This window comes from Esox lucius, chromosome 6 (genome assembly GCF_011004845.1).
Source record: "Esox lucius isolate fEsoLuc1 chromosome 6, fEsoLuc1.pri, whole genome shotgun sequence".
Lineage (NCBI taxonomy): Eukaryota > Metazoa > Chordata > Actinopteri > Esociformes > Esocidae > Esox > Esox lucius.
Window position 1 is genome coordinate 9,177,829 of NC_047574.1, and position 18,040 is coordinate 9,195,868.

The 18,040-nt window shown below is 39.0% G+C and overlaps 1 protein-coding gene across 3 annotated transcripts in view; it reads right to left on the reverse strand.

Moving 5' to 3' along the window:
* Window positions 1-18,040, reverse strand: part of LOC105021402 (CUB and sushi domain-containing protein 1) — a 398,226-nt gene that overhangs the window by 156,593 nt on the left and 223,593 nt on the right. For all 3 annotated transcript variants that reach the window (XM_020047620.2, XM_020047618.2, XM_020047621.2), the window contains exons 4-5: window positions 13,006-13,200; window positions 8,356-8,563 (exon numbers count right to left, since the gene is read on the reverse strand). In XM_020047620.2, coding sequence (XP_019903179.2) covers window positions 8,356-8,563; window positions 13,006-13,200 — 403 coding nt within the window. The remainder of the gene's footprint in view (window positions 1-8,355; window positions 8,564-13,005; window positions 13,201-18,040) is intronic.

Below are 18,040 nucleotides of genomic sequence, written 5' to 3' on the forward strand. Positions count from 1 at the left end.
ATGCGCTGGCTTTGTTTTAGATTCTGTCTCTCACAGTTGAAGTTTACCTATGATAAAAATTACAGACCTCTACATGCTTTGTAAGTAGGAAAACCTGCAAAATCGGCAGTGTATCAAATACTTGTTCTCCCCACTGTATATCATGTTCTCTGAGAATTCAATGTGGATTTCAATTCAGAAACAGGATGAGAAGATTCCTGTTCATCTCAATGTACTGCAGATCATGTCCCTCTTATCAACTGGTTTTGATCCAATCAAAACTGGTTAGTATGGTTATGTTAGGGCTGGAGTTCAGACCTGCAGACCTGTATGAGGTTTTGGCACTGGGGTAAACCTGTTTTAATTATTAGATCAAGACGTTTTCGATGGACTGGTATTTTCTGTGGAGGTGATGGTAGCAACCCTATGCACTTATATTATGGCATGCATTATTAACATGGTAATTAACTGATGCCATGCACATGTGTAGTTACAAAACATTATATATTAGATCAAGGAAATTTTTTGTAACTTGAGTCCAAGTATTTGGATTAGCATTCAGCAAATTCGCTAATCCAGTTGTGCAATGTTCTTACTACAATTATTACTGTGTTAGTTACAAAATACATTGAGCAATTTAATATAAAATGTCACCCAATGGAGGAGGGCAAATATAAGAAATTTCTACATTATACATCATTTTGTTATGTTCGTCCAAATTAGCCCTTTTAAAGTAGTAAATGCATGTCATACATAGTGTCAACGTTATAGTCACTGTGTTGGATTTACTGTGACAATTTAACAGCTATGGCTGATCAAAAATGCCTATTTTGGACTCCTTTATATGCACATCTACAATTTTTCTCTGAATTGCCTTGTGAAAACCCAACACTGTAAGATTGTATTTTATAATAGGGAACTACCTCCCTGCCTTCAGGTTGTGCTGAAACCCTACATCCGTACCTGAGCACTTGGTTCTGCCAGCTCTGGTCTCTTGGTCATCTCTTCCCTTTGGGAAGGCAGCCCCCACTCAGCGCTAATCAGTTCTCTGTTGTGACACCCCAATGGTGAAATTAATTCCCTCTTTTCTCTTTTAGTTAGGACAGCAGTGTCCCTGTCCATCTTCCAAAAACTTCCCAAAGCCTTTTTCCCCCCCCCAAAAAATAATAATCAGAAATAATATACTATCAGTAAACGAATGTCTGGTAAATGAGTAAAATGAAAAACACATATATTATCTATTTTGGCGAGAGGCATTGGAATCCTGCACAGGTGACCCAGATTGGGATTTATAAACAACAGAGGTAATCGTGTGACGGAGAGGATGCATGGCTGTGTGCAAATAAATTATTCCTTTTTGACAGAGCTAGGAGAGCAAGATAAGACACCTTGTTGAAGACTTTTCTTTGACTCGCGAAAGTGTATTAAAATTGTTGGGCCTGCTTTGGAGAAGTGTGTGTGTCACTTGGAGACACAAGTTACTACTCCCACTCAAACTCTTCTTATTGCAAAGTTTTATGTTGAACCTAACCCAGTTTCCAGGAATGTTCTCATCCTGTTAATGAATTGAAATCAACATAAAATCAACAGAAAAGTAGTCGTAAATTTATAGGAAATGTAGTCCTAAGTTTATAGGATAAGGAGACCTATAAAACTCTTGGGAAATCTCCCAAAAAGTTTAAAGGTTCAATCTACAGTATTAAAGACAAGTCAAAAAAAGAAGAAAATGCCTTCAACCCAACATCACTGAACATATTTGATTATATTTTATTTTAAGCTGTTTTTTTTATATATTTATATATTGGAAGCATGTTTCTTAATACTTTATAAATGTTGTCATGTTCCCTAAAAAACAACACTAAAATGTTGTATATCAGAGGGGAATTAACCAAGTCACTGACAACCTAAAATAAAAACAGGTGAAGTGTAAAATGTATCGGGAAGGCATCCACATGGGAATCCACTGAAAGCTGACTTGCAAATGTATCCTTAAAAAAAAAAACACTATGGATGCCCACTTACTTTCCCCCAGATAAGCCAAACCAAAATAAATACCCACCCCAACAGGAGTGGGAATAAACACTTTATTTGCCAAACCAGAAATGTGCTAACAAAAGTCACATGCTTGTATTATCTCAATAACAACTAACAGCACTGCTTTCTCAGCTTTTTCCATTCAAACAGAAGCACAGTCAGCAGCTTTTAAATACGTTGTCTCCATCCAAGTCAAGGACAGACTGATGGCCCCAACATGGCATAGCAGCAAAGTCACTGCCTTGCAGTTATCTGCATTATTGCGAGACCAGTGTTCAAATCCTGGGAGGTTTACCAATCAGATATTTTTGCCTTGCCTCGTTGCGCTCCAACAACTCCTTGTGGTGGGTTGGGAGCCTTTCAGTTAAATTGAGGAGGAACGTGTTCCTTTCATCATCCTTTCCAGGCTAAAACATCCCGGATGAGCAAGGAATGTCATAAGAACCAGAATGGCATCTGATGTGTTTCAAAGGATAGATCTCAACATTGACCGTCCCAAGTTTGCTGGGAGTTTCTACAATGAAGCAGAGCCTCAACAAATTGGCTATCATGAAAAGGCATGTACAAAATGCATATACAAACAATTAAAAAAATTAATTTAATACATCAGCCTGACGAGGTGACTAGCACAGAAGAAATACAAGTTGACTAACAAGATGACTCCAAATAGTGCGATCCCTAAACAGATATATTCTCATAATATCTGAAAATCCACCAATTTGTCCGTAAGTGACATTATTTTACGTTGTCTGCATTAACCATTAATGTGGATGTTATACAGATCAAAGTCGCAAACTACACAGTAAATTACCTAGAGGTGCTTTTCTATAAATGGTTTATGAATGGGAAAATATCTTTGTAATGTAGAGGTCTCATGATGAGTTATAAAATAGTTATGACATAACTCTTCAACTGTATGATTTGATCTGTAAAATGTACACCAAGGATTCAGCTTTTAGTAACTTCATGCAGTACTGACCTCAGGGAGAAAAGAAAGAAGGTAAGCCACAGGATTATACTAGTTGGTTTGGTCTTTTAGGACATTAACTAAAGTTGGTATCATCGAAGCACATTTTTGAGAAAAGCTATAATGATTAATGATGACACTAATATATATATATACAGCTCTGGAAAAAATTAAGAGACCACTCCTATTTTTTCTTAAATCAGCATATCTACATGTGTGGCAGCCATTCCATTCCAGTGTCTGTTAAATTCCAACACAGGCACACCTCATTTTACTTAATGAGGTATTGATTAGTTGATTCCCTGAACCAAATCAAATTTAACGAGGAAAAGTATAAAAATCCTTGCTGTGGTCATCACTATCCTCTTGCAATAGGACCAACTGGATGGCAAAAACAGTGCAAGTAGTACCTCAAAGGTTATTTTAATTAAAAAAAAAACTATTCAACAAAGTTTTGGGTGAGGAAAAGAAGGGTTAAATTCTGGCTTTACTGGCAGAGGGATACAGTGAGCGTCAGGTTGATTCCATCCTGAAAATTTCAAAGACGGCGGTTCACAAGAACAAGGTCAAGCAACAGACATTGGGGACAACAAAGCTACAGACTGGCAGAGGGAAACGACTGTCCACTGACCGAGATGACGTCAACTCATTTGAATGTCACTCAACAACCGTAGGATGACATCAAGTGACTTATAAAAAGAATGGCAAACAGCAGCTGGGGTGAAGTGCATAGCGAGTGCATAGCGAGGACTCTGACAAGTCATATTTTCAGCTTTGCCCAACATCTGGTCGACTAATGGTTCGACAGAGACCTGGAGAGGAAATGTGAAATTTGGTGGAGGATTGGTGATGATCTAGGGATGTTTCTGCAAGGCTGAAATTTGTGTTTGTGAATGATGCATGAATCAAGCCAAGTACAAGGTTATCCTGGAAGAACACCTGCTTCCTTCTGCACTGACAATGTTCCCCAACTCTGTGAATTAGTTTTTCCAGCAGGACAATACTCCATGCCACACAGCCAGGTCAATCAAGGTGTGGATGGAGGACCACTAAATTAAGACCCTGTCATGGCCAGCCCAATCTCCAGACCTGAACCCCATTGAAAACCTCTGGAATCTGATCAAGAGAAAATGGATGGTTACAAGCTATCAAACAAAGCCGAGCTACTTGAATGTTTGTGCCAGGAGTACTGTAGCATAAAGTCACCCAACAGCAATGTGACAGACTGGTGGAGAGCATGCCAAGACACTTGAAAGCTGTAATTAAAAATCAGGGTTATTCCACCAAATATTGATTTCTGAACTCTTGTTTTAAGGTCTGAAAACAATGCATCTTTTTTGGTTATTTTGGCCAGTTGTTGGTATCTACAAATAAATACTCTAAATGACAATATTATTATTTGGAATTTGGGATTAATGTTTCATTTTACTCAAACGCATACCAATGAATAGTAAAACCAGAGAAACTGATAATTTTGCAGTGGTCTCTTAATTTTTTCCAGAGCTGTATATACTGTATATATATAGTTGTGCCCAAAAGTTTGCGTACCCTTGGAGAATTGGTAATATATGTACCATTTGTAAAGAAAACATGAGTGAGCCGGCAAAACACATCTTATATTTCTTATGGGATTCACATTCAACTGTAGGTCATAACAGAATGGCACAATCATAAAACAAAACATGGCAAAACAAGAAAGAAATCAATTGTCCCCTGTTCAAAAGTATGCATAGCCTTAGTTCTTAATACTGTGTATTGCCCCCTTTAGCATCAATGACATCATGCAGTCTTTTGTAATAGTTGTTTATGAGGCCCTGAATCTTGCAGGTTGCATAGCTGCCCATTTGAATTGGCAAAATGCCTCCAGGTCATGCAAAGTGTTTGATCGTCTGGCATGAAGTGTACGTTTGAGATCTCCCTTGAAAAATCCAAAAGCGTCTCATGTGCAGCTTTCATGCAGAAGAACGCAAATTGTCTCCTAGTATTTTCTGCTAACATGTTGCATTCATCTAGCCATCAATTTTCTAAAGATTTCCTGTGCCTTTAGAGCTCACACATCCCCAAAACATCAGTGAGCCACCACCATGCTTCACAGTGGGGATAGTACTCTGTTCACTATAAGCCTTGTTGACCCCTCACCAAACATAGCGTTTATGGATGTGACAATACAGCTCTATTTTGGTGTCGTCACTCCAAATTACAGTGTGCCAGAAGCTGTAAGCATATTAAGGTGTTGTCGGGCATATTGTAACTCGGCTTTTTGTGGCATTGGTGCATTAAAGGCTTCTTTCTGGCAACTCAACCATGTAGCTCATTTTTGTTCAAGTATCTTGGTATTGTCCTCTTTGAAACAACCACATCAGCTTTTTCTTTTAACCTGTGGGTTTTAATTCATATCCCAAATTTTTTTTTTGGCAGTTTTGCCTGAAATCTTTCTTGGTCTACCTGACCTAGGCTTGGTATCAAGAGATCCCCGAATTTTCCACTTCTTAATAAGTGATTAAGCAGTACTGACTGGCTTTGGATATCTTGCAAGGCTTTGGATATATTTTTATATCTATAGGCTACACTTCTCAAGCGGTTATCTCAAGCTAAGTTATTTCACAATATATTTCAAAATATAAACGAAATATACCAGCAAGACCCTTTGGGAAACAGGTATGAAAACAAGTTCTCTTATAACTTTGACAGTTTCGTAATAATTATCTTCCTCTTGCATTTGTCTGGCTAAATTGTAATCTTTAACACAAGTCACTATCTAGCTTAGACTGTTAAAAAGCGTAGCCTATTGAGAGGAAAAAATCAATGTCTTAAAGGCTTTCTGAGTTATGATGCACACATTTGATCAAGTAAGAAGGGTGTGTGGTATACGGTTAATACACCACGGCTATGATTCTTATGCACAACACAAAAACATAAGCCCATAGATACCACATATTAGCCATATATCACACCCCCTTATGCTTAATTGCTTAAGTAACCTTGCCATGCTTCTGATGTTCTTTTCACAGGAGAGGGGAAATTATCACCAGCAACCAATCGCTTGTTTAACATGATGTTAAAGTAACAAATCTAACCGTCAGTGACTGTGCACAGGACACAGGATGATGCTGCGTTCTGCTTTGATGAGTATTGATGTCAATGACTGCATACCGACATAATGTTTACAGTCAAGTTGCAGTTACAATTAAGCCTGCAAAAGGATATTATGTGATCCAGTAATGTTAGTATGGTTAGTATGGTTATGTTAGGGCTGGAGTTCAGACCTGCAGACCTGTATGAGGTTTTGGCACTGGGGTAAACCTGTTTTAATTATAAGATCAAGACGTTTTCGATGGACTGGTATAGAGGTGATGGTAGCAACCCTATGCACTTATATTATGGCATGCATTATTAACATGGTAATTAACTGATGCCATGCACATGTGTAGTTACAAAACATTATATATTAGATCAAGGACATTTTTTGTAACTTGAGTCCAAGTATTTGGATTAGCATTCAGCAAATTCGCTAATCCAGTTGTGCAATGTTCTTACTACAATTATTACTGTGTTAGTTACAAAATACATTGTGCAATTTAATATAAAATGTCACCCATTGGGGGAGGGCAAATATAAGAAATATCTACATCATAAAGTACATCATCTTGTGATGTTCATTCAAAGTGCCGCTATTCATGTTCTCTTTACTCACTCACTTCAGAGGGTTCAGAAGTGAGTGAGTAAAATAAACATGTGTTTGAAACAGAGTATGTAGGACGTGACTCAGATTCTTAGATTTAAGAAAGAAGTTTCCAGAGGGACAGGACAGGAGCAGCGTGATGCTGAAAAGCCCCGACCTATTGATTAATGCTAATGAATTGACAGTGACAGTGATAGCAAGTGAAAGGAGATCCTAAAACAAGGAAAGCATCACCTGAAAATAATAACCTTCTTATTATGGTACAGGTACATTTGGCCCATTTTAGGTTCAGTCAAGTACTGACCTCCGCGTTTCACCGCCTATCATGATTATTGGAGGCACAACTTAACTAGCGAATAGTACCATAAAAAGAACATGAGAAAATAATACGAATCAGATATTAAAATGTTCTATTAGAATTTGTATCTGTGTGTGCTATCCATAGCTAAAAAAAGACTTAGCCACATACTATCATTTAAACCCTGTTTCCGTAAGTCGGGTAAACCTAAAACATGTCAATCTCTGCTTTGATGTTCATGTCATTTCTCTGTCCTCACTCTGAATGTGGATTACTGCCATGGAATATAAAGTGATGCAAAAGCAGATCTTGACAACTTGTGTGTCATCCACTTGATTTGTCTCTAAAATGGCGGAGGCATAGCATCAATCTGAAGAAGAGAAAATATTTGTCAGTGTTCACACTGAATTCCAGTATCACAGAAAAAGCAGTGTTGAAGTTTTGCAGGATGGCCAAAATTAGGCTGGCTAAATCTAGATTTTTTTTTCTTCTGAGGGTTATGTAATAGCCAATTAAACACACAATTAAAAACGGTGTTCTACGTTCTATCCGTTCCATGTTTCATAATCGATAACAGACGACAGTTATATTTGCAATGGCAATTAAATATTAACTCTACAATGTAATTTATTTCGATAGTATTGCATCAGCTGGCTTGGATCATACTGTAGCACAGGCAGGCTGTCCTATTGGACAGGCTCACTTTTCTTGAACTCATCCTTATTCATCTCAAATTAAAAGGATAAACCCTAAAAACTGTAGAAGACAAATATTAATTTTGAGAAATGACAATGTATGGTTTCAGTTTGTTGAATACATTTTTGATAATTTAAACAATTTCTCACAAATACAATCACCTTTCTGTTAAATGTCAACAAAGCACTGACCGTACACCCAGATTAGTATTCAAAGCCTTTTCCAATTCAACTTGTGTCATGTAGATTTAGATTTTTCCTACCTGTGAAAACGAACACACCATATAGCCCTTTGCAATGCAGTGACATTCTGTTATTCCTTTCACAATTGGTCAGAAACAGTATGTTCTCAAGTAAAACAATCCAAAAAGTGTTCAGGTTTTGAAATTTCTCATGTCACACCCCTAACTGGTGACAGGAAAATATTAGACATTATTAGGGTTAGGGTTTTCTCCCAGCTGTGAGGTCTCCCAGTTGTGGGCTCATGTTAAACTTTAGTGACTCATCTTTATATTTTAATTAAAATGATGCAATGATACTAATTACGCATAGCTTTTATATAGGAGTTACACACAACCAACATCTCTCAATGACTTAACAATAATTAGATAATTGATTGATGTCATTAGTGTGGCTTCAATTATAAAACAAGGACAAGAGGTGCTTTAATTATATTGTGTACTGTATGTTAATTACTTACCATATCGATGGAGCCTCAGTCCCACTAATCTCCAGGAAGTCGTATCTGTCTTCCAACTGGAAATCACTGAAGACGAGGGCGATGGTGTCCCCGGGTTCAGCCAGAATACTCCATGTGCAGTCTGCATTATTCTCATACTCTGAGGGGAAGTGTGGAGTTGATATTGTCCCTGTTGTTCCTCTTAATGTCCCACCACAAGCTCCTTCAGCTAAAGGAAGAAGATGAGTAAAACACAATTGCTTCACTGACTGAGTCACATCTTGCTCTAAGAAAATAATTCAGTCTAGACCAAGTCTTTGCCTTCTCAATTGTTCCAGCTCTTATTGAGTGGATGAAAATGCCCTTGACATTTTGACAGCACCTATGATTGGCTGTACTTTTGAGATAACTTTGGTAAATATGCCATTGCCAGTCACAAACTTAACAACAACCAGACATTTTATGTGAATACCTTAGTGAGATCTCCATGGCCAGATGTACAGGGCCAATCTACAATGCTGCCAATTCAACAAAACCAGAGTAAAGTTGTAATAAAGCAATATTGCAACAGGTAAAAGTGTCAGTGCAGTATCAAATCAGAGCAAATATTGCCAAATGTAAGTGCTGCTTAGATTCAGAGCAGATGTGAGTCATTTCCAACCATTAGCCCATCAGATGATAAGAACAGAGCTGTAAAGGTTCTCTTCACCCACCTTCTAAGTTCCACACCCACAGAGATGCTAGCTGGTCTGTGAGATGTACAGTAACAAATCAAATTTAAACCTGATATATCCTCAAGCTCTACTCACAAAACCTACAATACTCATTGATATAAGTGTTAATATAAAATAAATATAAAATAGGACATGTTCACCAATTCACTGTCAATCATAAATAATATTGTATTCTTAAAATTTTACAGGTGAAAAATCCATGCTGCATCTGCATTCATTTAACCATATAAATATATACACTACTGTATATGGACAAAAGTATGTGGACACCCGACCATCACACCCAATGAGTTTGGTAGACATTCCATTCCAAAACCATGGGCATTCATATGGAGTTGGCCCCCACTGGCTATAACAGCTGCCACACTTCTGAAGTGTCTCTGTGGGAATTTGTGCCCATTCAGCCAAAAGAGTATTTGTGGGGTCAGGCACTGATGTTGGACGAGAATGCCTGGCTCGCAATCGCCGTTCCGATTCATCTCAAAGGTGTTCAGTGGGGTTGAGGACAGGGCTCTGTGCAGGCCACTCGAGTTTCTCCACACCAACCTCGTCAAACCATGTCTTTAAAGACCCGCTTTGTGCACAGGGGCACAGTCACCATGCAACAGGAAAGGGCCTTTCCCAAACTGCTGTCACAAAGCACTCAATTGTCGAAAATCTCTTTGTATCCTGTAGCATTAAGATGACCCTTCACTGGAAAGGGCCTAGCCTAAACCCTGACACACAGCCCCAGACCATTATCCCTCCTCCACCAAAATGTGCAGTAGGCATTATGCATTCCGGTAGGTAGCGTTCTTCTCTCATCCGCTGCGCCCAGATTCGTCCATCGGACTGCCAGTTAGTGAAGCAAACATGTTTCCACTGCTCTACACCACTCCAGCCGATGCTTGGCGTTGTCCATGTCGATGTGAGGCCTGCATACAGCTGCTCAGCCATGGAAACCCATTTCATGAATCTCCAGAAGCACAGTTATTTTTCTGACGTTGCTTTCAAAGGCACTTTGGAACTCTGGGGTGAGTGATGCAACAGATGATAGGTGATTTTTACACGCTTCAGCACTCGGCGGTGCCACTTCACAATTATAGCACTTGCAGTTGACCTGGGCAGACCCAGTAGGGCAGAAATTTCCGTAAATGACTTTGGGCAAACGTGGTTTCCTATGACAGTTCCACTTTAAAGTCACATTGTACTGCCAGTGCTTGTCTAGGGAGATATCATGGCTATGTGCAAGACTGAAACACCAGAACTCAATAATTCATAGGGGTGTCCACATACTTTTGGCCATATAGTGTATATACATAAACATGTATCCCACTTTTACACACTTTTATATATACACCACATAGGCCTAATTATTTACATTTCTTCTTCTTAGTTTCATGATTTCCAAACTGCTTCATTAAAGCAACTCCCAGGGGACTCAGGACAGTCAATGTCAAGATATGAGTCTTCCAATGCCACTCTGGTTCATATCATGCTGCTTTGTCAACCAGGAAGCCTAAACTGACATATTTAAGTGCTGGAGGAAATGGCCCAGACATGGCAACCATATTATATTACTAAACCCTAAACCTGGGGTCTGGCTGTGCTATTTATGGACCCCCCCACAGAGACCTATATTAGACTATGCTATTATCATTTCTTGGTCATGTAGAATAGCAGACATGTTGTTTGATACTTCTGGAACAAGAAAAATCTGGGATTAATTAATTATCAGTCCAACAGCAGTAAACAATGACAACTAAATGATGATCCAGTATCAATTCTGTAAAATGACAATCTAGGTCAACACAGTTAAATTACGATCCAGGATCAGCAGTGTTAAATGACAGTTCAGGTCAACACATGAATTACAATCCAGGGTCGATAATGCTAAATGCTAATCCAGGTCAACACAGTTAAATTATGATCCGGGATCAACACAGACAGACCTTTCCCTTTAGGGAATATGTAAGGCCTCTCCATTACGCACATTAGCATGCTTGGAATGTCTTGCCTTGCCATCTTGACCCCGACCAGTCAGGTTTCAAGAAGGGTCACTCAAGCGAGACTGCTCTCCCCTGTATCACAGCTCTTTGCCGTGCCCCCTCTCTGTTCTCATCCTCTGAAATCTATCCACTGCCTTTGACACTGTGAACCATCAGATCCCCCTCTTCACCCTTTCAGGTGTGGGCATTTCAGGATCTGCACACTCTTGAATTACATCTTACCGCTACTATCAGGAAACGTCAATAGGATCTGTCTGCTTTACAGGCTCTCACTTATGTCTTTCCTGACACTGTTTGGACAACCCCTTGCTATCTGCTCTTTTCATTATGTCTGTTCTTTCACACCAATACTCTTTCTCACCATCGAGGCTCTTGGCACTCTCATGGCCCGTGATGTCGGAAGCTAGCCTCCTAGCCTCACCACAAACGATTTAAACCTGTAAGTGCAACATTGCCATACTTTTAGGGACATTTGTGAAGCAGACTTAACAATCAAATCCAGTTAAGTGTTTCACAAGTTAATGGAAGAAAAACATTTGATGGGGAAGGACGCCTTTATTTTGATGGCCCGCACATGTGGAAAGACGCCTTTATTTTGATGGCCCGCACACACATGGAAGGATGTATTTATTTTGACAGGCAACGTTACTGTTAGACCCAAATACATGTTTCTGCTTCAGATTGTTATCCTGGCACTCTCTCCGATTTCCCCCTACAGACTGTTAGTCTTGTTGTCATATATGATTAGGACTGGCAACGTTTTGTCGTCAACAAACCCCACGGTGGGGTTGTGAATCATGTGCGGCCATGAAGTCGTTGTGGGAAAACAAGTAGAAGATTAGCATGCAGCCCTGAGGAGCACTTCTTTTGAGGGTGACTGAGGTAGATCTGTTGATGTCTACTCTTGCCACCATTTCCAATAGCTAAAGTTGGAGGACAGCATTTTCACAATGCACTCTCACAAAGGCATTCCTGTTCGGCTGATAGGAGAGGGCAGCTTGGAGTGCAATCAAGATTGGAACATCTGTGGATCTACCACCATAATTCCATCATAATTCTCCAGCGCCAAACCAGTCAGACTGGACTGTAGACACACATGGCAACATTTAATAGTGTGCATGGGGTTAAGTCTGGAAAAGAGAGGCAGTTCGCCCTCGTAGCTCGGATCAGGAATTGTTAATCAGAAGTTGCATTGGGCAAATTAAGGGAACTGTTACATAAAAAAACAGAAGCTGTTTCTTAATTGATAGAAATTTTAAAGGATATGCCTAACCGTGAATATTAAAATGTTCCTTATGAGGCATCAAAAGTTACGAATATGTTAAACCCTTAACATATAAAAATAATCCTGAAGTCTTGGTACCAGGTTTCATAAACTGACATTGTTTTCACAAATGTCTTTAAATCGATGATAGTGAGTATTTACTGAAATGTTTGGTTTTACTTTGGAATGCTTGGAACAGAATATATTTTATTATAAAATCCTTTAAACAATGCCACACCATCATGTCCACAATATATATATATATATATATATATATATATATATATATATATATATATATATATATTAGTTGTAAAAGTAATATAATTGAATACATAGATCAAGAACAATTAAAAAGCTAAGTTGTTTCAGGATAAACTAAGCCATATGAAATTCAAGGTCAACACAACTAAATGACGATCCAGGATCAATAAGGCCAGATTACAATTTAGGTCACACAATTAAATGACGATCCAGGATCAATAAGGCCAGATTATAATTTTGGTCACACAATTAAATGACGATCCAGGATCGATGCAGCTAAATGCTGGTCCAGGGAAAATCTTATTTTACAAAAAAAACATTGTATAATCCATAATGATATTGACAGGAACAATATGGTAGAAAATGTAAATATGAATACCCTTGCCCTGCTATGTACTGTGGAATAAAGTTAGTATCTTACCTCGACAAAACGGTGCTGGAAAGTCCCATGATGCTCCAGTGCCTGGACTCACAATACAAGTGAGTACAGCATGCCCCTCCAGTATATATCCCATGAGGCAGCTGTAACGTATCTTATCTCCCATGTTGTATCTTGTCCCATGAATTACTCCATTTGGTATCAACCCTGGATTTCCACATGTGTGACTTGGCAGCACTGAAAAACAAAATAATACAGAAAACAGAAAATAAGCTCAATGTAACTCTATAGCAGGCTCCAGCGCTAATTTGTCAAGTGTCTAGCAACCAGATCTTCAGGTATATATCACCCGTAAGACTACAAGTGCTCTATGCTCAACCACCTCTGGCTGCAACATCTCTATAAAAAGAATGAGTACACAACATTTGTCTCATCAGAATGAAAATACAGAAAATCATATAGAGTATCTATATGTGGACAGGAATATATATCAATGTTATAGTGTGGTAGCTAAAACAGTGGACCTTAAACTGACGTTACGTTAAATATTCTTAGTAGTTGCAAAAAAATACACACATTTTAGGTTTCAGGTTTACCTTTGAGTTAGAGCGCCTTGCATTGGTAATTAGTTATTGGTTATAGGTCAACTATATCAGCTTTTGTTCAAATACAAACTGATCATGTTTTACATTTAAAACGTGGTTTATATTTTCATTTAATGTAAGGCATCTATAAACATGCCAAGAATATTCCAGTTTAATTAAAACAGATAAATAAATAATTGCATGCTTGAATGCAAAGTATGCCTCCTTAGTGTTGTCTTCTCTGGATCTTTTAAATAACTACCTCTGTGCTGATTAGAGCTTCAATGGGCTCAATGTCTAATTGCAGTACCCTTTTCCTAACTGGAAATAAAATCAATGGGGTGGTGAAAGCCTGATACAAGACCCTAGATTCAGTCCAGTGACTGAGTCCTCCCTGGGAACCCCTTTCCCTTATGGATCTGACCATCTCTGTCGTGCCAGTGGATAAGACTGACTGAATTGTCTCAGTGGGGAACTGACACGGATCTGGAAGTGTAGAAAATCACCACTGAGGGGGGCTTTTAGATTGTCACAGGAACTGAAGGGGAGCCGAAATCAAAAACAGGATATTGTGATGGCCAAGCAATTGAGAACTGCTTTACTACACGATGGGCACCTGGAGGGCCTCTGCATAGAGCAATTCACTCTGCAATCAATATGAGAATATAAGCCTGACAAAGCATTATGGTCTTAGTCCGTCTTTTCATCCTTAGGCAAAACAAAAATACTGTAAGTACACATAAAACGAAACATTAAAATAAAGAAGTCACACAGGTAACAATGAATAGTTTATAGGCCTACATAATTAACCAGAATGTGTCAGAGGACCAGCATTTATTTGGATGTAGATTAGATTTGTTTAATTTATAAAGTTTTAAATGCAACTACGTCAGGGTTACATCACATCCACTATGCAACAGCAAGGGGATACTCAGTCTTCCCCTATTAAGTTCTGGAATAGATGCTTAACCATAATATTTAAAAATAAACACTCACTAACAGGGAGAGTGAGTAAAATAGGATATTTCCAGTAGTGGTGGCCAGCAATATCGATTATTTGATCAGTTGTTGGTGGACAACAATGTGATTGAAGCATGTCATCATATGGATTAATACATATTTTTCCAGCTATATGCAACAATACAAGTGGGTCATAGCTCCGCCCACAGCTGATAGATAGCATTGTTAGCTAAGTTTGTTAAAACCAATCAGACTAGCACACCCATAACTTCATGAAAACCAAAGGGTTATCAAAACTGGTAAGATAATACATTCAGTGCACGTTAAGAGCTGGAGAAATTCTAGAAAATCTATTTCACTTTTTGGCATACTTGCCTAACAGGCAGGAAATCAATCCACCCACATTGCCAGGCATCAACCAAACCGCAACCACCCTGAATGAGGGCTGAGTATTGCCAGCAGAGTACAGCCCAATTGCACAAGTGTGCAACAGAGAGACAACAACAAGCCAGTGACTCCGCCCCCAAGAGGCATTGGAGGGAGGGCATCCCAGTGGATATGAAAGCCCACCTGGCAAGACAGCAAGGGTGGACAGTATCAAGCCTTTCTGGTCACCTTCATGCCCCCGGGCCAAGCTACACCTAATCATAGACCGTGCTGTAGAGATGAGTATTTAGTAGATACTTGAAAGTTTGCACTGAGTTTGCATTTCTAACCTTAATTGGCAAATCATTCCACAGTAGTGGAGCTCTAGATGCCATCAGTGAGCCAATACATCAATTAACACATTTGGAAATGGAATTTGTTTAAGGGTGGTTTTTAGTGAACTTGTCTAACAAATACATGAGATACTATACTGTATTTGTTGTCTTAAAGATGCATTATGCAATTGCTGGCCACTGGTTGTAAAAGTGGCACTGATGAGCAAAAACAGGTCCCTGAAAATTACGTAGTTGTTCATGTGTGCCGATATATTACTCATGTCATCAAAACCATTTGTTTTCAAATTTTCAACTGAGGTATGATAGTGATTCTACTTATAGCTACTTACTACACATCCAGCCCCAAAGTGGATCCAGCCCCAAAGTGAGATCTAAAGATATTTTTTTTGTTTTTATTTGCTAAAGTCCCTAAATGCATCTTTAAGGGGTAAGAGGTTTCAAGCGGCGGTAACTAAAGTTGCTAAAAGGTGCTGTTTGTTATTTCTAGTTAATCTCTAGTGGAGTCCACTAGACCCATAATGGATACCGCGTTACCTAGGATGTCTTTCACCTGTGCTGGATACAGCGTTACCTAGGATGTCTTTCACCTGTGCTGGATACCGCGTTACCTAGGATGTCTTTCACCTGTGCTGGATACAGCGTTACCTAGGATGTCTTTCACCTGTGCTGGATACCGCGTTACCTAGGATGTCTTTCACCTGTGCAGGATACCGCGCTACCTAGGATGTCTTTCACCTGTGATGGATACCGCGTTACCTAGGATGTCTTTCACCTGTGATGGATACCGCATTACCTAGGATGTCTTTCACCTGTGCAGGATACCGCGTTACCTAGGATGTCTTTCACCTGTGCTGGATACCGCGTTACCTAGGATGTCTTTCACCTGTGATGGATACCGCATTACCTAGGATGTCTTTCACCTGTGCTGGATTCTCTGGTTCACATTCTTTCTGCAGATCTTCAAGAAGCCATACGTTTGTTTTCCCACATTGAATATTGCATCCTATTCTATACTGGTGTGGGTTTTCATTTTGTTTTGCTTTCCTTATCGACTTAAAATAATAAAGGGTTGTAATGGCTACACGATTTTGAGAGATTCTTTATATAATAATTAATTATTATATCTCCTAGCTGAAACATTATCAGCTACATTTTAAAACAAATGTGACATTGGAGACAATCCCTTTTAAGGTGCTACACAAATCACAAATGGTATTTAGGGCAAATATATAAAGGCCTACAAACAAACAATAATGGCCATTGTTCTAGATCATGAGTAACAGCCTGGGGTTACAGTATGTATAGTGTTTATTAAGGGCCACGACACATCTTCCCAATACAATAAGGATTTTCAGAAAGAATGAATCACTTTGTTTGTATCTCCATGCCAAATCTACTGAGACTGATATTTCACCTTTAATGCAGAAATCAATGGAGGCCTTTCCTTCTATATAAATGGTTACTGTCTTTAAATTCTGTCACAGCTGAGGGTAATTTATTATACATTTGTTGTTGTGCCCTTTGCATGCACTTCTGAGAATTTTTTCTTATTTGGGACTCAACCTGGGACTTAACTTTTCTGTTATTAAGCATTCATTTGCACATTCTGTAAATTGTTTAGATAAAAAAGGCATTTCAAAAAGATTTTCATGATGAGACAAGACCATATGAATCTTCCAGACCTTCAGTTTTGAAGATCTACTCTGTTCCTACTATAAACTCTTCTTAATTCCAATTTACATGCACTTCCTCATTACTGGGCTCTAAATTAGGAACACTAGTTGGTTTTAAACCAAGCCTAGATTTCAATGATTACCTGTAATGGGAGAATGATGAGCATCCATTAAGACCTATCAGCCTCCACAACAAATTCACACTTCTAATGACCTCTGAAATTACAGAAAACTCACTGTCAGACTGCATGTGATTCCCTCCGATGCCTGCCCAAACTGATGGCATCACTAGACTGCTAAATGTAACATCCCATCTAGTTCTAGACGGTTCTGTGGGAAGAGGGCGGTATCGGAACTGGTTGCTATTGGAGATGTGATTAGAATTTACTTCGCAGACCTTACGCTAACGGTCAATGTGTTGGTAGAGCAAAGACTGGGATTTTCATTAATAAAAAAAAAAAAAGACTTTTAGTTTAAACGTCTGTTAGTAGCTGTCATTGAGCTACGTATCCCAAAATGTAACTCTGAAGAGAAGGAAAACCTCTCGCCAAATATGTCAACGACAAAAAAGGTTACCAACTCTTTAGCCAAACATAACATCCAAATAAAGAATGGAAAATTGGTTTAGCCAAATATCACATAAAATACAGATTTTTTTTTTTCTTCCTGTGACAGTACTTTGGTTAGATCCATAACGGGCCCAATTCACAGCCCGATGGCGGTTTCCTACAGGCACAAACTATCAATCCCTATTGAATGGGGAAAGACAGATGTAAATGTGACTGCATGCTGTTAAATGAAGATGCATTACATTGGAAGGGGATATAAGTCAATTTCCCACAGACCTTGTTGCTTAGGAGGCTGTTCATTATTCCCAGGCATATCAGCTCATAGGTCTATGGGTAACCTTAGCATCTGTTTTGACCCCATGCATCATTTGCCTTGTCTGAATGAATACCATGTCGTGACTGGACCAGCAGCCATGTAACATATCTGGCATTGTTTTGATTGCCCAAGCTGATCATCACGTTTCATAGCACAACACCTGAATAACACATGAGCTTTGATGGTGATATTTAGCATAAGTGTTGAAAGGCATTCACTACGCGATCCTCCCAAATGCAATCTTGGTTTCCAT